Source organism: Labeo rohita, chromosome 5, assembly GCF_022985175.1.
Source record: "Labeo rohita strain BAU-BD-2019 chromosome 5, IGBB_LRoh.1.0, whole genome shotgun sequence".
Lineage (NCBI taxonomy): Eukaryota > Metazoa > Chordata > Actinopteri > Cypriniformes > Cyprinidae > Labeo > Labeo rohita.
Genome location: NC_066873.1, coordinates 10253820 through 10280724, shown reverse-complemented (window position 1 = coordinate 10280724; position 26905 = coordinate 10253820). Strand labels below are relative to the sequence as shown.

The 26905-nt window shown below is 34.2% G+C and overlaps 1 protein-coding gene across 2 annotated transcripts in view; it reads right to left on the bottom strand.

The window, feature by feature from the left end:
* rabep1 (rabaptin, RAB GTPase binding effector protein 1) overlaps window positions 1-26905 on the bottom strand; it is a 34249-nt gene that overhangs the window by 5433 nt on the left and 1911 nt on the right. The window contains exons 2-18 of one of the 2 annotated variants that reach the window (XM_051108806.1): window positions 24904-25032; window positions 23872-24075; window positions 21750-21910; window positions 21471-21590; window positions 20875-21010; window positions 18420-18598; window positions 15944-16054; window positions 15206-15661; window positions 11176-11280; window positions 10951-11067; window positions 8948-9046; window positions 8269-8409; window positions 6216-6405; window positions 5391-5402; window positions 3187-3242; window positions 2792-2890; window positions 2206-2322 (exon numbers count right to left, since the gene is read on the bottom strand). In XM_051108806.1, coding sequence (XP_050964763.1) covers window positions 2206-2322; window positions 2792-2890; window positions 3187-3242; window positions 5391-5402; window positions 6216-6405; window positions 8269-8409; window positions 8948-9046; window positions 10951-11067; window positions 11176-11280; window positions 15206-15661; window positions 15944-16054; window positions 18420-18598; window positions 20875-21010; window positions 21471-21590; window positions 21750-21910; window positions 23872-24075; window positions 24904-25032 — 2432 coding nt within the window. The remainder of the gene's footprint in view (window positions 1-2205; window positions 2323-2791; window positions 2891-3186; window positions 3243-5390; window positions 5403-6215; window positions 6406-8268; window positions 8410-8947; window positions 9047-10950; window positions 11068-11175; window positions 11281-15205; window positions 15662-15943; window positions 16055-18419; window positions 18599-20874; window positions 21011-21470; window positions 21591-21749; window positions 21911-23871; window positions 24076-24903; window positions 25033-26905) is intronic. The other variant, XM_051108807.1, reaches the window with a different exon arrangement.

Sequence of the window (26905 nt, the reverse complement as noted above, 5' to 3'; positions counted from 1 at the left end):
ATCGAACTTTGTCAGGCCGCCACAGACACACCCTTAATACTTCCTGCTGCCAGCAGGTGGTGCTATGACTATAACTGAATATTGGCACGGGCATGTGTTCAAGACAGGACTCAAACACGTACATTTTGGTGCTGATCAGACATTGTATGCCTGTATTATAACAACTTCCTGTTTCATGGCGAAGTATCGAAGTTTGTCAGGCTACCACGGACACGATCTTCAACGAAAACTTAATTTCTACGCAATTTAACGACAAAAACGGCTTTAGATTAGACTGACCAAATTTGGTGTTGATCTGAATAAATCTCTAGGAGGAGTTTGTTAAAATGCAATGCCTGAAAATGGCAAAAATGTTACAATAACAGATTTCCTGTTGGGTTTCGGACTTCGTACTGGGGGACTTTTTTGACACCCGCTTCTAAAAAAACCCATATCAGATGTAATTTTTCACCATTTTTGCCATGCATGCAAAATTTCAGTTTTCAAGCATGTTTAGGCCCTCAAAAAGGTGATTCATTTTGGAGAAGATTAAGAAAAAACAGCAATTCCAATAAGGTCCTCGCACCATTGGTGTTCGGGCCTTAATAAGCAACTCTGAAGTCGTAAGAGAGAGGGAAGAGAGAAGATGCCTGTTGATGGATAAAACTTCCTCAAGACCAGCATCTTTGTTCTCTCCACTTTAGTCCTAAAGTCCTAAGAAATGCTAGATGCCATCCTGGCAGGATGTAAAAATGCCAAAGCTTGTCATGACGCCGCAGCCGCTGAAGGAGTTTCTCAGCACTGATTTCACTCGATATCTGGAGGCATTTAAACTCCTTGGGGGCGAAAAAAAAACAAACAAAAAAAAAGCCTACGGTTGTATTCATCGCCACCTATAAACTCTTTCAGCAGCTATGGTCATCATATCAGTATTTTGTTTTATGTTACTTATTCATAGTTGTGTTTCAGTAAAAACACCTGTAGCTCACAGAGTGCAACCATTTCACATGATACTAGTGCCCCCATAGTCCAAAATATGTATAAAATGGTGTGGATTTTTTGAATAACCCAAGTCTTTCATGGGTTTTCTACTACATATTTCAGTAAGAGACATTATTCATATTATATATTAAAACGTTTTATATATATTTTCGACTATGGGGGCGCCGTTATTTCAATGACTGAGCTAATGGCACTACCTGTTGCTAATTATACTGCAGCAACTTTGAAAATAAAATACTGATACAACGCCACATTTTGGGGGTTTTGGTTGTAATTTTTTTAGCCAAACGACAAGAGAAGTGATGTAAGTCTTCACTGCTTTCCTAACAATAAAAACAAAGGAAAAAAGAATGGGAAGATGCCTGTGGATGAATAAAACTTCTTAAAGATCCGTGGCTTTGTTCTCTCAACTTTTGCCCTGATGCTTCTGAGGCTTTTAGTAGATCACAGCTACTGAAAGAGCTTACAAACGGCAAAGACAAGAAACGCTAGATGCCACCCTGGCAGGATGTAAACATGCTGATGCCTTGTCATGACAGCGCAGGCACTGAAAGAATTTCTCAGTACAGATTTCACTCAATATCCGGGGGCATTTACACTCTCTGTGGGGAAAATTTGATGGTATGGCATTTGGTTTAAATCTGTGCTTATAAACATTGCCACCTATAAGCTTTTTCAGTAGCTGTGGTCATTAGTATTTTATTTTATTGCAGGAAAAATAGCAACCGGTAGCGCCAGTAGTTCACAGAGTGCAAACATTTCACTTCAAAATAATGTCAGCCCCCATAGTCCAAAATATGTATAAAATGATTTGGATTTTTTAAATAACAAATCTTTCATGGGTTTTCTACTACATATTCAGTAAGAGATATTGTTATATTAATCCATACAAGTCTTAATACCCAAGGTTCCCTTTAACTATTTATTAATGTTTAAAATTATTTTACATCAACACCCTAGTCTTAAAAAACATACACTCACTTGAGATGGATATGTTTTTTTTTCTATTTAGTAAGGCAAAAGCACACTGACTATCAAGGAAACACATTTACTGAAGAAATTCCTAGATGTGTATCAAATAAAGCAGAGTGATTTTGCCTCTAGTCATGTGACTGAACAACTCACTAGGAAAAGAAAAGCTACTATCATCTCCCAGAACAATCTTGACATGCTGTGTTGTGCCCTCAAGCAGTTCTTCACGTTCTACATGTGAAATGTGTTTACCTGAAGGGTCTGGGACAGTTTAACAAAATCTCTCTGGACCTGCTCGCTGACATCCAGCTCTGTCTGAAGTCTCTGTGCCTTGTCTTTCTCTTCAAACACCTGAGTCTCCAAAGCACTCTACAACACACACACACACAAACATGTTTGCATTGTTACATTTTCATAACATCATTTTTAATCATTTTTTTACATTGTGGGGACCGCAGGCTGGTCCCCACCACGTCAAAAATTTCAGGTTTTACTATCCTTGTGGGGACATTTGGTCCACACAATGTAGCAAGAACAAGTACACACACACACACACACACACACACACTTTCTTTCAAGGTTTCAGTTTAATTTATAATACATGATTATATTAATTAAAACAAACATGCAGTCTTTTGTTTTAAGCAATTCCAATACTGCTGTTTGTATGGACTTTCTGAGAACTCTGCTTATCTTATCAAATGATCCATCACATGCACAGGAAGCACTGAGTAGACTATGAACTTTGCAAAGAGTTTTTATGAGAAGCATAACTCATAAGATCAGCACGGAGACGTCTAGTGTGAAGGCAGAGCTGTGATCACATGAGGGTTCAGACCTTGCTGCCGAGGGCATCTTTTAACTGTTCCTCCAGACTGTTCTTCAGGCCCTGGACGTTCTCCAGCATCTGGCTCTTCTCTGCCAAGCTGCTGTCCAGCTGTTGTGTAAAAAAAATAAAATAAAAAAAATAAAGAACAGCTTTGTTAACAAGTACAGACAACAAAAAACAAAAAACATTGATGACAATGCTACTACTATTGTAAGACAAATACAAATATTATGCATAAATACCATGCAACAAATATTATTTATTTAATACATTATTGTGAAAAATGCACGTCTCAAAAACTGTTCTCCAGAAAAAAGGCTTTTTGACAAGGTTTTGGCCGGTTTTGTGACATTCAAGCCAGAAGGCAATAAAAATCAGCAGTCTGCTTTGAACGCCTGCCCTACCTGTTCCTTCTCACTCTTCACTCTTTCCAGTTCCGTTTTCAAGCTGGAAAAAGATGCTATAGGTTGGAAGACAAAAAAAAAGCATGGTCACATGCTGTTGCTGTGTTTTGCATTAGTCAGACACAAAGTTAATGCATGGCAAACGTTCTCCTCAGTAACAAAAGGAATAATTTGCTCAAAAATATGTGTGTTAGTGCTGCTGACTGAGCCAGAATGAAAATTGAAAAACTGTGACCTGATAATGAATTCAACATGACTTTGAAAATTACAAGTAAATAGCTGAGGGTGTGTTTTATGAATGTTTAAGCTAATAACTGCATCTCCTCAGGCTTGCACTACTCTATCTGCACTGTGTCACCTAAATAACCTTTACAAGCAGTACTAAGGTTGCCTCTGAGCAGTGCTGAGGACTTCAGTAACATGAACAGCTGACGTACTGTTTCAAAACAGTGTAGCATTTTCAAATACTTTAACAAGTAAAAAAGCTATAGAAGCACGTTTCCACCAATGAATAAAAAACAAATGGCAATTGTAGCTTTTTATTTCACAATTCTGAATTTCTCGCAATTGCGAGTTTGCACCTCACAATTCTGACATTATTTCCCTTAGAGTTGGGAGATATAAACTGTGAATTCTGAGAAATGAGATTAGAATTGTGTAATATGCAATCACAATTGCGAGATATAAACTCGCATTTGCAATTGTGAGTTTATATCACAATTCTGAGAAAAGTCAAATTGCGAGAAAAGTCAGAATTGCAAGATATAAACTCACAAACCACGAGAAAACAACTCTGAAAAAACGGAGAAAAAAAGTCTGAATTGTGAGATAAGAACTCGCATTCACGAGAAAAAAGTCAGAATTGTGAGATTTAAACTCACAATTGTGAGAAAAAGGTCGGAATTGCAAGATGTGAACTCGCATTTGCAAGAAAAAAAAAGTCAGAATTGTGAGAGAAACTTGCAATTACGAGAAAAGTCAGAATTGCAAGATACGAACTCGCATTTGCAAGAAAAAAGTCCGAATAGCGAGATGCAAACTCACATTTGCGTGAAAAACTCAGAATTTCGATATAAACTTGCAATTGCGAGAAAAAAGTCAGAATTGTGAGAAACAAACTTGCATTTGCGAGTTCATCTCACATTTCTGAGAAAAGCCAGAATTGCAAGATATAAACTCACAAACCACGAGAAAACAACTCTGAAAAAACTGAAAAAAAAAGTCTTAATTGTGAGATATAAGCTCGCATTTGCAAGAGAAAAAATTAAGAATCGTGAGATATAAACTTGTAATTGCGAGAAAAAAAGTCAGAATTGCGAGATGCGAAGTCGCATTTGCATGAAAAAAAATCAGATTTTTGTGATAAAAACTTGCAATTGCGAGAAAAAAAAAATTGCGAGATTCGAATTGGCATTTGTGAGAAAAATGTCTGAATCACGAGATGCGAACTCACATTTGCATGAAAAAGTCAGAATTTCGAGATATAAACTTGCAATTGCGAGAAAAAAGTCAGAATTGCGAGATGCGAACTCACAGTAGTGTGAAAAACTCACAACTGCGAGAAAAAAAACGGAACTAAAGTCACAATAACAAGTTTTTATTCAGTGGTGGAAACAAGCTTCCATACAAAGCCCTATAGTGTAGCTTAAAAAATAAAAATTGCATGCAGTTTTTCAGCTGATTGAGTTGAGGTAATAATTAAAATCGCTCTTCACAATGCCCTCACTCTCTTAAGTTGTGTTCAAGATATCTCAGCAACACCAAATTATCTTTAAGCTTTTTATCCTTTTTTAACTCTCACTCTTTTAATGTAATTACCTACAAAAGACCAACTTGGCCATAATTTGACTGCCTAAGTAGCTTTCACTCCTAAGCAGCTTGACAGCAGTTTCAAAGCAGCTTCCACAACACTTACAAGTATTCAGACAACATGGGGTGACATTTCTATAATGTCATGCATATTTGTGAGCATGACCACATCCCAAGTTTCATTTCTCTGAGCTAAAACCAACATCATGTGAATTTATATTAGTATTAGTGTAGCACACAGCTAAATGAAGTAGTACGCAGTGATGTGGATGTGATAGGGCAGGTTCTGTACACACAGTGCTAATGGGTCTAGGGAGTGCGTTAGGATGGCATCGGTGGTGCCACTATAGACAGACATGACCTAGACAAACACACAATCAAGCAGGGATTCATACCTTCCAGGATGTCTGAACACAAGTCACCAATGCAGGGAGGAGTGGAGGAGAAAAAGACAGTATTGAAATGCAAAACGTGATTGGTAGATAAGTAGATAAATGTGTGCATTCCTCCGAGTGAAGGAGTTTTGAAAAGCCCTTCAATGATTTTAATCAGCTCTGGACTTGGATCTGTAGTTGGATTTGGTTACATTTTTCCGAAACGCTAAAGATATACATTTCAAAGCTTCAGCGCAAGTACATCCAGTGCTGCTGAGAGCAGCTTTTGATCGTTCAAGGTAAGGGTGGGCCATTTGAATAATCTATCATGGAATCATTTCATTAAAAGGTAATTGTGCATTTCATAATCTACTTATTTTGGCATGAAATTCAACCTGAATAGGTTGATTTATTATAACACAACCATGAATTTATCATCATCTAGTGAATGAAATGCTTTACAAATGAACCGACAAAATGAATCACTAATTACTTTTTTCCTTTTCTTCTTTTTTTTAACTGGAACTTGATAGATGAAGTCCTGCTTCAGTGCTAAAACATGTTTTGCATTATATAAATGTATTATATAAATTAATTAAACTAAAAAAGGCATTAGTGCATCAGTTGCTTAGAACTTAATTACTGATGTGCCTATAGATACATGTGATCGGACGCTCAACCTCAGAAAATAAATAAAAAAAGAAAAAAAAAAGAAAAAGATTTCTGGATTTCTAAAAGGTTACAGCAGAATGTCTATTGGCTAAACCGAAAGTATAAACCATCATGTCGTCCAGCTGTAAGTTTTCTTTGACTATTCAAATCAACAGGTAGCTACAATCCACTCACCGATCTCTTCTTTACAGCCTTCTATCTCCAGCTGTAGAGTGTCTTCCAGGTTCTCTTTCAGACACTGTTCTGCCTGAATCTGCTCCTTCAAGAACAGAATTTCAGCCTTCAGCTTCTCCTCCAAATGCTCTGCCGCTGTGCGCGCAGACACAATGTCTTCCCTGTACTGCAACACCAGCTTCTGGAGTTCCTATGTGGCAAAATTATATATTCAAAAAACTGAAATCTGACTGGATGAGCATAGCAGTAAAATACCCAATATTTGTGACATATCTGTATGTCAGCATATCAGCTGTATTTTATAATATTGCACAAGTTGCTACACTATTTTGCACAGTACATTTCCAACTTTTAGGTGATTATGAGATAAGCATTTTTATAAAATCATTTAAATAGTTTGCACAGTTTTTAACGTTTTAACAGTTTATGTAGCTATTTTAGTTATTTTCTAAGATTTAATTAATTTCAAGATCTGAAATAATAATTTTTAAGATCAGTTTTCCTGTTTCCCCCCATCATTTGACTTGATTCATTTAGCATCAACTTGATTCATTTAGCAGATGCTTTCATAATAATTTGCTTTCCTCATTTTCTAAGGTTTAGTTATTTTTTACATAATTTTATCAATTTCAATCCCCCCATCATTTATGGCTTCACGTTTATTCATTTAGCAGATGCTTTTTTAGATGCTTTTTTCATAATTTTCACAATTTATCAAATTTCCTAAAAGATTTCACTAAGTCCCCTGATTTTTTTCACAATTTAATATTTTATTTTATCAAATTTCCTTTTTTTCCTATCAGCTTTTAAGGTTATTAATTTCCACATTTTCTAAGGTTTAAATAATTTCCGATTTTTTAAAATAATTCATCAATTTCAATTTTCTTTATAATGTTCTAAGATTTGATCAGTTTTCCTGTTCTTTTTCATCATTTATTCATTTAGCATATGATTTATCCAAAATGACATACAAATTATATTAAATTATATTAATTTAATAAATTCACTTTCTTTTTCATAATGTTCACCATTTATCAAATTTTCTATCTCTTCCTATTCATTTCTAAGATTTCATTTTTTTTTTGTTTATAATTTAAGATTTTATCAACTTTCCTTTTTTCCCATCTGTAGGATTTGATTAATTTCCTTACTTTCTAAGATTTAATTAATTTCCCTGATTTTTTAAATCATTTTATTAATAATTTCAACTTTCTTCATAATGTTCTAAGATTTGAGTTTTGAATCAGTTTTCCTGTTTTTCGCCCCATCATTTATGGCTTTACATTTATTGATTAAGCAGATGCTTTTATCCAAAATGATGTACAAATTATATTAATTTCCCTTTTTCTCCCATAATTTTCTAAGATTGTAATAAGTTCACTTTCTTCATCATTTTCATAATTTATCATCAATTTTTTTTCTTATTAGCTTTTAAGGTTTTAACTTCCTATCAATTTCTAAGATTTCATCAGTTTTTAAGATTTTTTTATTGTTATTTATTTATAAATTCCTGGACTTCATTGTTAATTTAAATTTTCTTCATAATGTTCTAAGATTTGATCAGTTTTCCTGTTTTTCCTATAATTTATGACTTTACATTCATTCATTTAGCAGATGCTTCTAAGATTTTATTAATCATAATCATAATTTTTATAATTTATCATCAATTTCTTTTTTTTCCAATTAGCTTTTAAGATGTTCTTAATTTTCTTGATGTTGTCAGCAATGTTTTTAATCGAGCACTGGCTCCTGGTACCATTTTTTCCAATTGTTACACAGTTGCACAATTTTCCAAGAAGTAACTTCACACTGATTTTCAGCCAACAATGCCTTCCTCAGAGTGTCAACAACAGCCCTTTATCACAGTGAAATAAAGCATCTTCTGCAGAATTACCGTTATACTTGACATATTTTTTTTTTTTTTTTCTATGCTGCCAAAGAATGGGAACCAATCAAACATGATGGATTTAAGTGTTAAAGCAGCTAGATGAAGCATACTGGAATTGAACAGAAGGTGCATTAATAGATGCAGCTCACATGTGTGTTGTAGTACCTGTACAGTTGTGGGCATGTGAAAGTCCTCTTGCTGCTGGAGCGTCATGTGAAGTCTGTGTTTACCCTGAAGACTCTCATTATCTCTCTGCAGTCTGTTCAGCTCTTCAGTCACCTGCTCTCTGGACTGTAGCAGCACAGACTGGACACACACACACACACACACACACACACCACACACACCACTAGCCTGCTAAACCCACTGAAAGCCACAAACGGTTTTCTAACGCATATATCCAAGTAAAGTGGAAAATGATCAATTATAAAAGAGGATTATTAAAAAAAAAACCCACAAATGAAAATATCAGTGACCCTGAGCTATTCACCATGCATTCCTCAGGTAATAACTAACCGACAGAAAGCTTTTAAAGGTGATTTATTTAGGGGATCATGTCACAAAAGCATCAAGTTTATCACCTTAATAGCGCAACTTCAGATTAAAAACAGATGTGCCTCAAGAAAGTGCAGATAGCATGAATACTGAACGCCAAAAGACATTTTTACGCATTAGCACAGATCACACAGGCATGAAGAAGAAACTCAAAATAGGACTAGACTGAAACCAAGATGTTCTTGGTCGAATTTATTTAATGGAAAAAACAAAACATATACTCTCACTAAACGTCATCAAGTAAATCAAGTGAATGTTGTTGTGTAGGAGCGTGTGTATTTGGTCATACCATCTGTTCCTGGGTGTTCCTCTTGGCCTGGCTGAAGGCCTGCTGAAGAGTGCTTATGAGAGACTCAGACTCCTGAACTTTCTGCTTCAACTCTGAGATCTGCAGACAAATAAAAATGACTTAAGTCGTTTGACTTGGAAGAAGAGTAGCATTCAGGGCAGTCCGCACATTCTTCACATTGGTGAAAAATACTGTGAAGACACTGTGGCTGTGTTTTCATTTCTGGTGAGAAACAAATATCATTTTTATTTAACAAATACTTCTAAACAGAAGTTAGCAAAGCCATGCTGCCTTGTAAGGTACACTACTGTGAGTACAGTAAGATTTTCCTCATTTATTTGATCAAAAACATGGTAAAAACAATATCATGAAATCTTATTACAACTTAAAATATATTAAAACAGTTGTTTTAAATTTATTCCAGTGATGCAAAGCTGAATTTTCAGCTTCATTACTCCAGTCTTCAGTGTTACATAATCCTTCAGATATAATTTTAATATGCTAAATTGTTGCTCAAAAGACATTTTTTCTTGTCAATGTTGAAAAAAGATGTGCTGCTTAATATTTTTGTGGAAACAAACACATTGTTTCAGGATTCTCTGATGGATAGAAAGTTTAAAAGAACAGCAGAATTTTTTTTTAAACATAAATATGTACTATAATTAATTTAGTGCATCTTTGCTGAATAAAAGTATTAATTTCCTACAAAAAAAAAAAAACCTTTTTATATTGTAGCAAAGTATGGAGGATGTAATGTATGCTAGTCAGCAGAGAAATAGTATATTAGATATAAAATAAAAGTATAAATAAGTATGTACAAAAAAAACTCCAACAATTAGTTTTCTGCAACTTAATGCCAAAATAACACAAATTCCAGTATTGTTATTATTTTAAATAAAAATACTAAAAAAAAGACTTATTTTTTTTAAGTCTTGAAAACGTGTCATCACTGTCTGTCAAGGCATCCATTATTCAAAATAAAATAAAATAAAATTAAATTAATACTAGTACGTCATCCCATCCAGGTTTAAAGGAGAAGTTCACTTCCAGAACACATTTACAGATAATTTAATCACCATTCTTGTCATACAAGATGTTCATGTCTTTCTTTCTTCAGTCGATAAGAAATTATATTTTTTGAGGCAAACATTTCAGGGTTTTTCTCCATATAATGGACTTTTATGATGCCCGTGAATTTGAACTTACAAAATGTAGTTTAAATGCAGCTTCAAAGGGCTCTAAACGATCCCAGCTGAGGAAGAAGAGTCTTACCTAGCGAAACGATCAGTTATTTTCTTTAAAAAAAAAAAAAAAAAAAAAAAAAAAAAAAAAAAAAAAATTTATAAACTTTTTCAACCTCAAATGCTTGTCTTGTGTAGTTCTGCGTAAACTCTGTGTATTCCGGTTCAGTACAGTTAGTGTATATCAAAAAAACTCCCATCTCATTTTTCCTCCAACTTCAAAACCATCGTACATTGCTGCAGAAGTACCAATCCAGTGTTTACAAAGTGAATGCGCAAGGAGGGTCAAACTCCCTTTACATTAACAAAAAAAAAAAAAAAAAAAAAAAAAAAAAAAAAAAGGTAAAACAGCAATGTACGCAAGGTAAAACAGCGATTTTGAAGTTGGAGGAGAAAATAAGATGGGAGTTTTCAACATAGCCTAACTGTCATGAAACGGAGTGCAGAAAACAATCGATCGATTTGCTAGATAAGATCCTTCTTCCTCGGCTGGGATCGTTTAGAGCCATTTAAAGCTGCATTTAAACTACATTTTGGAAGTTCAAACTTGGGGGCACCATTTAATTCCACTATATGGAGAACATTCCTGATTTTTATTTCCTCAAAAGAACAATTTCTTTACGACTGAAGAAAAAAAAGACATGAACATCTTGAATGACAAGGGGGTGAGTAAATTATCTGTGTTATTGTTCTGGAAGTGAACTTCTTTAATCCGTCAACAGATTTGTTTGTCACTAAACCCATCAGAGAGATCAGCTTTACCTTGGCAGTCGTTTCCTCATTGGCCTGTTTGACAGAGTCCTCCAACTCCTGCCTCTCGTTCATTGTGCGCTCCAGCTGATCGTTCGCTTGCCGCAACATGGCCTGAAGCTTTTTAACCTGAAGGCACCAAAGGAAGTTCACCGTGTAACAATTACTACAGAATGTCATTTTGAATCATTACATTATGGGTCTTGCACGGGATTTTAGCAGCATAAAAAAACAAACCTGATCTCGTGTCTCGGCCTCTTGTCCCTGAATGACCTGCAGCTGTTTCTCATAATTAGAGCACATATCACATCGCCGCCCCAACTTCCTTCCAGCATTCTTTAACTGGGGTGAAAACAAACCAAAAACAAACACAAGTGTTATTAAAGCATATTTAAGATCTGCCCTCACTGCTGTTCCATTTCAAACAATCATATGCTACCCTGTTGTCGCATGACCTTGATACACTGCATGTTTAAACAAGCAGTGCCCGGTTATCAAACAGTGTTAAAATGATTAAAAATCATTCATTTTTGATCCAGATCATTTATCAAAATGTAAATGGAAAGTGCACTGCATTGTGGGATACAGTTGCCTATATTTCCTACAGAAATCTGTTTTTGCAGTGTGGGACTATAAGACCTGAACATGGTAGTTGCATTGCTGTCTATGCAGCATCAGAAAACTCTTGGATTTCATCAGAAAAAATTTAATTGGTGTTCTGAAGATGAACGAAGGTCTTACAGATGGAACAACATGAGGGCAGGGCTCCAGACTGCGAACAAATTTTGTGAGCTGGTGCAACCACTGTGTTGTTTAACTCATAATTACTGTTATTTTTGTTGCATATGAGAAACATCAAATGCCAAACGAAACAAAAGCATAACAAAACCACACTACGTTTGAGATGCGCATCACAGACCGTTTATCAGCTATGCAATCCAAACAAAACTGCCAGAGCTCGTAACAGCTTTACACAGGAACCAAAGTTGATTGCTCGACACTGTAACTGCACAGCGCTGCGAGATCCAGGCAAAAGCGTTTGAATTCTGCACATAATTCTCTGTTATAAACAGCGCTGATGTACGTCACAAAACCAGTGGTATTCACCTTTTGAGAGGGAAATTCAAGCATTTTTGAATGACTTTCAAGCATTTCACACAACTATTTGCAGCACTTAAAAAGCTCTAAAATGATCCAGTTTGAATGTTATTTTTAATGGGATGACCAAGATATACTTTGTGGTAAACAAATACTTATGTAAAATTAAAAAAAACAACAACACACCACTATAACCAGTAGACAGCAGCAGAGGAGCGCTTATTAGCTTATTAGTCATTCATTTCTAGTTTTTGCTTTATATTTTGAAATGATAAAATCACTATTAAAAAATATCAAATCATTAAGAAATTAGATTTTGAGAGTTGCACAATTTTTCGTGTACAACGTAAGAAAAGTCACAAAGTGCCTTGAAAAACAAACTTTCTTCTTCAATTTGCAACTAAATCACACATAATCACTGAAGACCAGTTCCATACGTGACCCTGGACCACAAATGCAGTCATAAGAATCACAGGTATATTTATAGCAATTGCCAAAAATACATTGTATGCGTCAAATTGACCAAATTTTCTTTTATGTCAAAAATCATTAGGAAATTAAATAAAGATCATGTTCCATGAAAATATTTTGTACATTTCCCACCTTAAATATATCAACACTTAATTTTTGATTAGTAATATGCATTACTAAGAACTTCATTTGGACAAACTTAAAGGCGATTTTCTCAATATTTTGATTTTTTTGCACCCTCAGATTCCAGGTTTTCAAATAGTTGTATCTCGGCTAAATATTGTCTTATCCTAACAATACACCAACGGAAAGCTTATTAATTCACCTTTCAGATGATGTATAAATCCCAGTTTTGAAAAACTGACCCTTATTATTTTCACAGATTCAAACTTTGAGTTTGAACAGTGTTAAAAGAACCGTTTATGGTTGCACTTTATGTTTCTGATTTACTAAAAAGAAATCAGCTCAAAAGATTCGTTTGAAAACTGTACTACCAATACACTGGTTGCATTGTATTTTTCTGATTTCCTAAAAAGAATGGCTCAGAAGAGTCATTTGTTCATGGAATTGGACAATGGTTGCACTGTAGTTTTCTAATTGCCATATAAAAGCAGATGTGAGAGATATGTGGTAGAATTTTGTAGATGTCTGACGTTTTTCTTTAAAATGAGCATTTCTTTCTGGCTACTATGTATAGGTTTCTATGTAACTACTGGTACTTCTGAATGGGCTGAGGCTGGGATTCAGCGCATTTAAAGTGAAAGTACTTGATGAACATATACTATGTGTGGAGAGCATTCACTCAATATCGTTATCTCATTTTTGACCAAGATGGCTTTTAGAGGCTTTTGCATTGGAACTCTTCATATATACTATGTAGTACAAAAATATTACAAGCAAAATGATAGTATGCCATTCCAAACATAACCATAACTCCTTTTAGATCACACTCACCCACCAGTGACTTTAAGCCCAGCTCACACAAATTTGGAAAATCCTAAAAGATTTCTATAATCCTAGGCTAAAATCGGCAGTCTTTGATCGTTGGTTTGACATGTTCACCGACAGTCGCTTAACGGCCGTTGAGATCAAATTTTAATTCGGGCAGCATCAGAATTCATCTGATATGTTGCCTTTGCTATGATAAACACCGGTTGCGCCTGTTTTCATGTGGGTGTGTAGTGCTGCTTACACTATTCTTCTTAAATACGCCAGTATTGCCGCCGTTCATATACTTTTCATGATAGCCAACATTTAAGCCCAGCGTGCAATGCAGCTTGACTGTCGTCCAGTCTAACATTAATACAACTGAGATCCTACAGTGTGACATGGTCAAGACAATCTGCTAAAGTGAAAACCAAGCATTAGAACGGGGAAGGAAGGTGATTTAAAGGAGAAGTCCACTTACAAAACAAAGATTCACATTGTCATCCAAGATGTTCATGTCTTTCTTTCTTCAGTCGTAAAGAAATTGTGTTTTTTGAGGAAAACATTTCAGCATTTTTCTCCATATAAAGGACTGATATGGTGCCCCGAGTTTGAACTTCCAAAATGCAGTTTAAATGCGGCTTCAAACAATCCCAAATGCAGTTGTAAATAATCCCAGCTGAGGAAGAAGAGTCTTATCTAGCAAAATGATCGATTATTTTTCATTAAAAAAAAAATACCATTTAAATACTTTTTAATGTCAAAGGCTCATCTCATCTTACTCTGCCTGGACTTTTTTTCACGGTTCATGACAGTTAGGGTATGTCGAAAAACATACTCGTCCTATATCGCTGTTTTACCTTTTTTGTTACAAGTGTTTGATCTTCTTTGCATGTTCACTTTGCAAACACTGTGTCGGTACTTCTGCAGCGATGTAGGATGATTTTGAAATGATTTTTGAAGTTGAGGGAGAAAATGCGATTGGAGATTTTCAACATACCCTAACTGTCTTGAACCAGAATACACAGAGTTCAAGGAGAGAAAGGCAAGACGAGCGTTTGAGATTAAAAAGTATTTAAATAGTATTTTTTTAATGAAAATAACTGATCGTTTTGCTAGATAAGACCCTTCTTCCTCAGCTGGGATCGTTTGAAGCCGCATTTAAACTGCATTTTGGAAGTTCAAAATCGGGACATCATTTCAGTCCATTATATGGAGAAAAATGCTGAAATGTTTTCCTCAAAAAACAATTTCTTTACGACTGAAGAAAGAAAGACATGAACATCTTGGATGATAAGGGGATGAGTACATTATATGTGAATCTTTGTTTTGGAAGTGGATTCTCCTTTAAGTGACTTTGAATGTGGCATGTTTGTTGGTGCCAGATGAGATGGTCTGAGTATTTCAGAAACTTTTGGGATATTTACACACAAACATCTCTAGCTTTTATGGAGAATGGTCAGAAAGCTCTCGGATTTGATCAAAAATAATAAAAACTTAATTTATGTTTCAAAGATGAACGAAAGTCTTACAGGTTTGGAACAACATGAAGGTGAGTAATTAATGACAGAATTTTCTTTTTTTTGGTGAACTATCCCTTTAAGGCAGTTCTGAAGGCTAAAAGGTATATCTAATATAGTTGCCAGTAAGTGTATTTTCACTAACAAGGCTACTGTTTAGCTGGGTTCAACAGTACAGAAAACCAACTAGAGACAGCCAAGTCATCAAATATGGTCAACCTAAAAATAAACAAAAGCATCTACTATCTGACCTCTTGCTGCAGCAGATTCCACTCGCTCTCGCTGACCAGTCGGTAGCCAGATGGAGGCAGGTAAGCTGTATCGGCACTATGAGAGATGCTGGACAGGAGTGATGCGGTTTCCTCCTGCTCTGGGGTCATGGCTTTAATGGCCTTCTCCTGGTCCTTGGTGAGGAGAAATTGTCCTGGCTGGAGGGATGACATGGAGGTGTCCATGCTGTCAAAGCCCCCACAGTCTGCCCCCACTAGAGGACCAAAGTCTGACTCGTCTAGCTGGCTAGCTGACTTGGCCTTGTTGTTGTGTCCACCCAGCCCGTGAGGCTGTAGGGCCCCTCCTGAAGAACCCAGGCTGTCGGTGGACTGCACTCTCCGAAGCCCATCCTTATAAGGGTCAGAGCCGTCTGGGCGGCCCGGGGTGTCTGCGTCCAGAGAGTGTAAAGAGCTGTGGATGCTCTGGCTGAGGTGAGACTGAGATCAAAATGAGAGAGAAAACAAGATGCTTAACATTTAAGGTAATGTTATGGTCTACATTGTATTAATATTAATAATGATACAGTGTAGAATAATAGTTAATTTCGTTATTATTACTATTGCATGTTTTAATATTAACAATAAACTATTAACAATTAATAAAAAATCTTTTTCTGTTTGCCAAAAATAAAAATAATTTGATTACATATTAAAGATTAAGTTCTTATTGTTCAATGACTTTGATTACAACCGTTTTTGATAGTAATTTGTGTTAAATACCTCTTCTATGGAGAGTCCGAGCAGAGAGTCCTCCACTGCTTCTGCTTGCTCTGTCCCATCATCCTCACTGGCCTCTTTAGCCTGGCTCAATCTTTCCTTCTCATCCTCTTCCTAGACAAATATACAAATATTTTCATAAACGTACAGTAAGCACAAGGCTAACCAGGTGTCCTAGCAAAGTACAAGACGATAATGCATCAAGTGATAAATCTTCTCCATGCGTGTAGCGTTGGCTTATATTCAGAATTCAAGAATTGGCTCCCTTTCAATTCATAAAATTAAATCTGAATTGAGTTGCTACCCCACAAGTTTTCAAAAAAAAAAAAAAAGTACATGACTAATTATGCTGTTTAAATATCCCTAATATGTGGAGACAATTTAACTGATTGGACAAACATCTTTAAACCAAGTTCATAATATCAAAACAATTTTAAAAATAAGATAAATTAGTGAAGGAAAATGGCTTTAGCTATGATTCATAAAATGAGTTATAACTCAAAGCTGCCTTAACACTTGTGATACTGACTTTGTACAGAGTGGATCAACCCTCACGTAAAAACATTGATAAAAATGTTTTAAATTGTCATTTTAAAAGTAAAAATAAGCTTTAAAGAGGGTAAAAAAAACTGAAAACATCACCAGACACTATATAAAAGTCACAGCTAAATGTGCCATTTATTATAAGGGATTTATATGAATATTTTTGCAATTCAATTTAAAAACTTTTCAAACTATTTTTAATGTTCTGTAACTGTTTTTTTTATTATTTATTAACAATCGGATTATTGGCATCAGTATCAGTGATACTGGCCTATATGTCACAGTACGTGGAATAGATAAATAGATTCCAAGAAACAAATAATCTTAAATATTCAAAATAATAAATATTTAAAATATTCTGTTACAGTGGCACAATTTTCCCATAGTAATTCTGAGACTCAATGTGAATATATACAGTATTTATAATAAAGTTATGTGAATAATCACGATCAAACAATAACCTGATTTATTTATTTTTTTAAATTAATAAACAGCTCTATATCTATAGAGAGCATTTCAACATTGATTGAGTGTTATTACTACATAGTCAAACCCCTTCATTTTTTCACATTTTGTTGCTGCTGCCTCATGTTAAATTGCTTTAAATTACTTTTTTCCCCACATCAATCTACACCCCATACAACAGATGTGTCACAACTCTGTAAATATACTAAGAAAAAAAAACAAACACTTGAAATAAGTACACTGCAAGTATTCATACCCTTAACTCAATACTTAGGTGAAGCACCTTTACAGCCTCAAGTCTTTTTGAGTATCATGTGACAAGCTTTGCATATCTGCATTTGGCAATTATCTGCCATTCTTCTCCTCACCTCTTCACCTCTGAAGCTCTGTCAGCTTGGATAGCGACAGACGAACATTTTCAGGTTTCTCCACAAATTTTGTATTTGGTTAAAGCCCAGGCTGTGGCTGGGCCACTCAAGGACATTCACAGAGTTGTCTATAAGCCACTCTTGCTGTTTGTTTAGGTTCATTGTCCTGTTAAAAAGTGAACCTTCTGCCCAGTCTGAGTTTCTAAATGCTCTTGACTGGGTTTTCATTAAGGCTATCTATATATTTTGCTGTGTTAATCTTAAGCTCTAGGAAGAGTCCTGGTTGTTTAAAACTTCCATAATAGATAATGGAGACTACATGCTTCTATGAACCTTCAGTGAACACTTCCCTAGATGTGTGGTTTCATGCAATCCTGTCTCTGAGCTCTATGGGCAGTTTTTTTTTTCCTCAGGGCTTGGTTTTTGCTCTGATATGCATTTTCAGCTGTTGCTGAAATATGAATGCTCCTGAGCTAAATTCCAACTGTCCCAGATAAGGGTATAAATATGTATGCAATGGAATCCTTTAAGCTTTTTATTTCCACTAAAAAAAAAACAGTTTTTTTGTTTTGCCATAATGGTGTGTGTAATGGAGTGTAGATTGATGTAGGTAATTTAAAGCAGTTTAACATAAGGCATCAACATAAAATGTAAAAAAAAATAAAAATGAAGGGGTATGAATACTTTCACAAAGCACTGTATATGTTATGTGTAATACACACTAAAAAATAAATTATTTTATTCAGAAAAAAGTTTCTGAATTGGTATTAAAAAATGGGTTTCTTTTGAATCATGCTGAGCAGCCCCACCCAGCGTGAGGTCTCTTATGTCTACACTCTTACCCCACATGGTTGTGCGCTGAACAAAAAATGTTCTGACTGGCAGACGGTTTTTTGGTGCTTCATGAAGCATTTTAGCTTTCAGTAAGACCAGAAAAAAAGATACCTGATGCTGAAAGCTTGTTGCTTCACATCTTGTTAGAACACAGTGCAACCAACCAAATCTTCTATACTTGTTAAACAACCTCAACTGAGAATTACTTTTAGTCTGAGATTTAGAAATGATTCAATTAATGCTTCCAGTTGATTAAACAACAAAAGTACCTGGTCCCTCTTCTTCATCTCCTCCACCTGCCGCAGCTGCTCGGAGGACAGAACGCTCTCAATGCGCTGCATGTCTCGCATCAGCAGCCGCTGTGACTCCAGGAACTGATCGTTGGCACGTTGCCAAGTGTGTTTCAGCTGATTGTGCTGCTGCCGCTCCAACTCCAGCAGGTGAACCACTGGAAGATAAAACACAATTCAAACTGGACGTCAATCACCTGAAATCAACCGATAATGTACTGGGAATGGGATATAAAGCCCTCTAGGCTTTCACTCACATTCACAAGTGAAAATTACTGTGACATCTCATCTGTAAAACACCATCAGCACAATCTAAAGCATCTTTCCTTACAATAATTATATTACATTTTTGTTTTGGGTTGAGTTTATTACCATGTAAGTAAACAAAAAAAGCACGCAAAAGTTTGCTACTGTGTAGGGGAGTGTTCACACAGGATGCATTCATTCTCTTTTCTGAGCGTCTGACACCACAAATGCCGAGTTTTAAAGACAGTGTCAAGTTAAAAATAGCTGAACTCTTAAAAACACATCTTGAAAACTTGCGTTCAGTTTCTAAATGCAAATGCACATCCTGTATGCACTTCCTGATTTGTGTAGTGTAGTGTTAACTATAATGCTTGTCAATAACTGAATTAAATTATTATAAAATATTTTTAAGTGTTATTACTACATAGTATCTGTTCAAAAGTTTTAAACTGGTAAGATTACTGTTTAAAAAAAGGAAAAACTGTAAAATTGTTACATAATTTTTACTTCATATTTCAAAATAATATTAGGAATAACATTTAAAATACATGTTGTCTCTATGAATATTTTAAAATGTATTTTAATTTTGAAAGCTAGCTATTACTCCAAGTGTCACATGATCCTTCAGAAATCCTATGATTTGTGTGATGCAGAAAATGCAGACAGAATTGCGAAATCCAGTAAAAATGGAATTTATCACAGAATTCGCCAAATTTTGGATGAAAAAACCAAATGTGGGTCAGTATACTTCAATCAAAATGTGATACAGATTAGCATCTGTGAATATTAAGCTGCAAAAACATTATTTAAATATGACACATGTGGTTTTGTTCACTTCTCAGCCTCTGCTGCCTCAATATACATAAAAGCACATACATCTCTAGAAGGCGGGGCAAGGAAAGTTTATTTATATAGCACATTTCATACACAAGGGTAATTCATAGTGCTTTACATAAAAGGAAGTAGAATAGTTATAAAAACAATCACAAAAAAAGGAAGTAGAATAATCATAAAAACAATAAATCACAACAATAAAACAAAAAAACTTTTAAAATGATTTAGAACTGCTCCGAGAGTACAGTATATTGTATGTGATACACCATTATATTACATACAAACAGAAAGGTCTTCACAACATCCCTCAAAACGAACGTTCAGTTTAAATTGATTACTTAATGTAATGACATTATTACTACTAATAACATAATAATTATTAACATTAATCTTTAAAGAAAAATTTACCAGAATTTATTTACTAGAAATATGTAAATAAACAACACTAATTTTCAAAAAAAAAAAAAAAACTTTGGTTTACCTCAGCATTCAGCGGAGGAGATCATTGGCATAAGATAATGTGCTTTTGTGACAAACTTGAACGCATTTACTAGTAAGTACTAGAGCAAGTTTATGTGAAGACAGGCATGAGTGTTTGTACTGTATGTAAAGAATGTTTAGACCAATCTTCACTGTGAAATCATTGTTTGCAAACTCTAGAACAGCTCTGAGAGTCACTTCATGAACATTTTACAGCTTCTTTGGAGAAAAACTATTGTCATACAAACAGAAACTTGAAGGTCAATTTAAAGATTTGACAGAAGTATATCACTTAATGTAATGATAGTACAACTAATAATAATAATAATAATATAATTATTATTAAAACACTACTCTTCAAGAAATATTTCCTAGAAAAGTTATTCACCAGAGTTTACCAGAAAAATGTAAATACACACCAGAGTTTATATTTTATATAATATTAGCTAATTAGAGATGCTTTTGATTTTTTAAATTTAATGAAATCATTAAAATGAAATGCAGAAAATTAATGGAACACATAAAATTTGGAAAAAAAACAACTGAATTTGAAAATAAAACTTTTAAATTGTAATAAATTGCTCTTAAATTGTGTAAGTCTCAAGATTTCAAATAAAAGGAGACATGCTTTTTGATTTTTTTATGTAACCATTAAATCTAGAATTTGGGATAAATAAAGCTATACATAGCATGTGGCAACCAGAAATTTCCAACCAATCAACCAAAATAAGAAAAATATGTTACAAAAGTTACAAATTAAAAAAAAAAAAAAAAAAAAAGAAAAAAAAAAAAAAAAAAACACAACAACAAACATACAGTATTCCATGAAACTTCTTAGAAATGTTTGCATAAGAAAAATACTTCGGTCACATACCTTCATGTAGTTCTTTCCGAAGTTTCTCTGCGTCCTCCTGAAGGACAGATTTCTGGGTGTTGAGGACGGCAACATACATCTCCAAGTCTGTACGGCATGACTTCTCAGCCTCCAGGACGTGATTGAGCTCCTTCACCTGGAATTTAACCAAACACATTATTCAAACTTTGTTTTCCATGATTAACAGCAACCATAAACAGAGGCCTACACACAACCTTTACACTTCGGAGTCAAAAAGCTGACTCAAAATGAACATTTTATGTTTGAAAAAAAAAACTGGCAGACTCATCTACAACCTTTTGACTTTATGACTGAGAAGGTTGCTAGATAACTGACTTTAACCAACTTTTACAAGACAAAACTGATTTATGACTAAGGCCAAACATTACCATATAGTCATAATCTTAACTAACGGGTGTAGTGTTATACTTGCACACCTTTTATTATTCATTTGGCCAGGTGTAAATCTGAGTAATTCGTAAGATCATGATAACAACATGAAAGGAACTAAATGATATAGAAATGAGTCAGATCTAATAATACATCTGTAAAAAACAGTCTGGCTCTCAGTTCTGCTTTTTTGATGCATGTCTAACCTTCGCTGCCTCAAGTTCCTTAACTCGATCTTCTGAGCTTGACAGTTTGGCCTTCAGTGCTGCAATCTCACTCTCCATTGGCATCACCACTGAGCGTAGCTTCTCTGCATCCTCCTGAGCCTAGAATAACACAAATCCAAGCTTGCTAAGCACACCCAGGACCAACACGATGCAAACACTCTGGTTTGAGTCACAATTCAGAAGAAACGATTGTGCATTCTCTCTTTTACAGTTTACGGAAGTAAAATCCCTGAAAGTACATAAATAAGTAAATCTGACCTTTTTCATCTCGTTCTCTAAATTCTCCTCCTCCTGGCCCTCAGAGAGACGGCGGCGGAGCTCAGCTACCTCTCGCTCCATCCCGTCGCGGTACTGTGCCCACTGAGCGCGCTCCTGCTCCAACTTCTGCTGGAACTGCAACTTAACTTCCCGCTCTGCATCTGCACATGCACGTCAAGATAAGGATTTATACATCAAACGGAAAGCCTCAGAAACATATTTTACTTTCACAGGCAGAGATCAGAAGTAGACATCTTGCTAATCCTTCCTTGTCGAAATAGGGTTTATTTATGACGCTTACGATTTAACAAGGCTTACACTGAATCTTAACTCAAAGACGCACTGCAGATTTCTGACTGCACTTCTGTCTCTACATAGCATGCGTCCCGTGAATGTTTATTTATTAAACATAATGGCTTTTACTATTCATCAGTGCTTAAATATTAGGTTTGCTGATAAATTGCAAAATAAATAAAATAAAAATGTGACATTGGACCACAAAACCAGTCATAAGGGTCAATTTTTTGAAATTGAGAGTTGTACATCATCTTAAAACTGAATAATTGAGCTTTCCATTGATGTATTAAGTTGTTAGGATAGAGCAATATTTGGCCAAGATACAACTATTTGACAATTTGGAATCTGAGGGTGCAACAAAAATCTAAATATTGAGAAAATCGCCTTTAAAGTTGTCCAAATAAAGTTCTTAGCAATGCATATTACTAATCAAAAATTAAGTTTCGATATATTTATGGTAGGAAATTTACAAAATGTATTCATGGAACATGATCTTTACTTAATATCCCAATAAAATCCTAATGAAAAGAAAAAAAAAAAACATTTTTGATATGATGTATTGTTGGTTATTGCTACAAATATATCCCTGCTACTTACGACTGATTTTGTGGTCCATATATATATATACACATACAAATATACATACATATATACATACACATATACATACCTATACATACCTATATATATATATATATATATATATATATATATATATATATATATATATATATATATATATATATATATTTTCAATACAATGAAATTCAATGGTTGCCAAAACTGCTTACAAACTGCTAACCAGCATTCTTCTTGTGTGTTCCACAGAATTCATAAAAGTTTGGATTGGAACAACATGAGTGTAAGTGAAAATTAATTAGGGATACACAAAATTATTTATTTTTATTTTTTATTATTATTATTTTTTTTTTTTTTTTTTATTGTATTTTTATTATAAACACATATCAAATAACATACTGTCATTCTCTTATAACCACAAACACTATATTTATTTGATTAAATATACAGTTACAAACCTATAATACTGTGAAATATTATTGCAATTTAAAATAATATTATTACAGTTTTAAAATATAATTTATTCCTGTAATGGCAAAGTTAAATGTTTTTTACTAAAACTATAAAAAACCTTTTGTTAATCGAAGTATAATCTAAAATAAAAGCCAGATACAGATATATTTTATTTTAATTAGGCCTAAATACAAGTTTTTACAAACACATACACAGTACAAAGTGTCTATGTCAGATTTATAAAGGACGACTACACTCAAAGCAACCACGAGCCTTAAGGGATGACAAATGGCTATGTTATCTGAACTTAACCTACACCAAAAATGTTTTTACAAAGTACATGTATGATTTGTGAAATTATTACCATCTTTGCTGTCATTTATGATTAATTTAATGTGTCCTTGCTGAATAAAATTAATTTATTAAAAAAAAAAAAAAAAAAAATATCTTACTGACCCCAAACTTCTGTAGAACTAGCTTAGATAATATGAAAAATTGCAATAAATGGTACCATATAGAAAATCCTTAAAATTTTACCCATGGTTTCTTTTAAATTCAGTGGTGTGACAGCACTGAGGGGTAGTCTCTTTAATTTATTCCTTGCAAAAATTATTTTACTTTTTATTATTACTCAGAGGAATATTAGTATTGTACTAGAGCAGTTCAGTCACCTTCAGGATAGAGATGAATGGTTTAGTTACAGTTTCAAACAGAAATAGAACATTAAATAAAAAGTGTTTCTGCATATCGGTTATCAGACACCTCAGCATGAAAATAGTCGGTATCTTATTACCTTTCATAATAGCCTGCAGTGACGCTACCTCCTCTTGCCACTGCTGCTTGACCTGGTCGATGGCTTCCTGCTTGGTGTTCTCAGAGACAGTGGCCACCGCTTTGATGGTCTCCATCTCTGCTTTAGCCTCGGCCAGCTGCTTCTGCACACTGCTCAGCTCCACCTGAGCCTTCTCCAGTACAGCAGCCTGCCTCTTCAGCTCCTCTGAGATATTTACAAGACAAGAACAACGGTTTACGTAGAGGAATCGACAGGTTTAGTTCTGTAAGGCCACCAGCATTTGTTTTACTATTACAGTGTGTTCTCACTATGATGTTTCATTCACTTGGACTAATAATTGGCCCCTGTTTGCACCCATATTCATGTATTAAGTGTAAACGGAGCCTTATGTTCAGATCCCTCCTAACAATGTTAGAAAAGTTTTGAAATGTATCTGGCTTAGTAGTTTCATCCTGCCCCAGGATAGATTCACCGTGAAATAAAGATCTAAGAAGACAGCTGAACTGTTAGCTTGTTGTTTAGTCTACTTTATAAGTGCATCCAGGCACATTGAATAATGGATGATTACATAGCTATTTAAAGGGTGAGAACTGAAAACAAATGTGCAAATCCCAAGAATTTGTTTTCCCCTTAAAGGTGCATGTGATGAACTACACATTTGCCAGGACACCTATGTGAACTCAAGAAATAACATCATACATCCACCAAAAAAAAAAAAAAAAAAAAAAAAAAAATAAAACTGAAAAAAAAAAAAAAAATATATATATATATATGAAAAAATATATATATATATATATATATATATATATATATATATATATATATATATATATATACACACATATATACATACATACATACATATATATATATATATATATATATATATAAATAAATTAAAAAATAAATAAATAAATAAACAAAAACTTAAAAACAAACAAGCAAGGCAAAACTTTAAAAAAATAATAATAAGAACATCTCTTTTTCTGTATTTTATTGGTGCATCAGCAGATATCATAAACAATATATTACCTTCTTTAGACAAATATAGTTCCTTAAACTTGGCCCGCTTCTGGTTGAACTCCATCTCCAGCTGTTGTTTGAGCTTCAGGAAGTCGGTTCGATCCTGCTCCTGCTCGGCCGCGTGCTGCTGCAGAACCCCTGCCGGAGCAATCAAACATCCATCAGCGCCACACATTCTCAAAAATCTACACCTCCAACCTCAGAAAGGCACTTTGGCTCTTTACACTCAGGAGTAAAATGTGTATAAATAATGCATGACTCTTGACAGGACATTTCCAATGACAAAAAGAGTTGGCAGACTGAGATAGTAACGCTTTTTTGAAAATCATGTATGTTTTTACGGTTTTTGTAATGTGATAGTTTTTTACTTTTTTTTATTATTTTAAGATAGATATTGTTCTTGGTGTCTGTGTGATTTTTTTAATCATATCATTAAATATTAAATATTATTACAATTTAAAATAGCTGTTTTCTATTTAATTTTTTTGTTTTAAAGGAATTCATTTCTGCAATGCAAAGCTGACTTTTCAGCATCGTTACTCCAGTCTTCAGTGTCGCATGATCCTTCAGAAATCATTCTAATGAGCTGATTTGGTGCTCAAGAATCATTTATTATTGATTTCGAAAACAACTGTGTTGCTTAATATTGTTGTGGAAAAAGTGATGCATTTTTTTTTTAAGATTCTATGATGTATGTGTAGCATGTATATAAAATAAAAATCTTTATTAACATTGCAAAAGACTGAAATATGTCTTTACTATCATTTTTGCTGAAGTAAATGCATCCTTATTGAATAAAAGTATTAATTTCTTTAAAAAAAATTATATTGCTCAAAAAAAAAAAAAAAGTTAAAAAGTAGGGCTGAACTAAAACTAGTACTAAAATAAAAATAACAAAATTAACCCAAGAAGTAACAAAAAAAAAAACCTAGGAAAATGACACAAAATTTAAAAAAAAAACAAACAAAAAAAAACATTTATTTAAAATATAAATATTTTATGACATTATAAATGTCTTCGCTGTCATTTTTGATTATATTTTTTAATGTAAAATTTTACATTTGTAACAATGTAGATGTTTTAATGCCACTTTTGACCAATTAATGCATTCTTGCTGAATTAAAGTATTAATTAAAAAAGAAAAGGAAACCTGACTCTAAACTTTTGAGCTGTAGTGTACTTGTACTAATGTCAAGCATATAAAACTTTAGGCCAATAAATAATCAAAAGCTGACGTTCTTTTCAGTTCTCCTGAGTTTACATGTTGGAGTTTTATTTGGGACATCTCTTTCATTCACTAATCAAACATGTCACAGCTCTTTTTTGCTCTTTGGACCTTTAAACAAACCACTCTGACTTTTTACTGAGGTTCGAAACAGTAGGGAGGGCTGTTAAAGTGCCACAAAATATCTCTTTTTTCCCCTCAAAATGTGACAAACTCTATTACAAGCAACCAAAGACAACAACTATTACAACCCCCACATGAAACTTTACAGCTTACTGTTTCATTATTTCAAAAAATAATCACCATTATAATTTAAAAAAAAAAAATGAAAACATAAAAACAAATCTAATGACAGAAATGACTATGAATAATATATAAGTTTTTCTCTTTTTACTACTGTTGCACAGACGCTTGATAGAATCAAAGCCACACTGATGATGTGAATAAAGCTTTAGCTTGATTAATAGGCATTATTCCAGCCGGCAGTTTCATCTAAAGAGCATCAGCCTACAAACAAAACCGCTTTCTTCAAGATTCTTACATCATTCTAGACGAGCAGTATATCATCAAGTAAACAAGTACAGACTCTAGTACCAAGTCCAAGCCAGTGCAGCCACATTGGTCAGCTGAATATGTCATGCCAGATCATACAATTCTATTGTCGGTTTTTACTTTAATTAGGCCTAAATACAAGTTTTTACAAACACATACGCAGTACAAAGTGTCTATGTCAGATTTGTAAAGGACGACTACACCCAAAGCAACCACGAGCCTTAAGGGAATGAC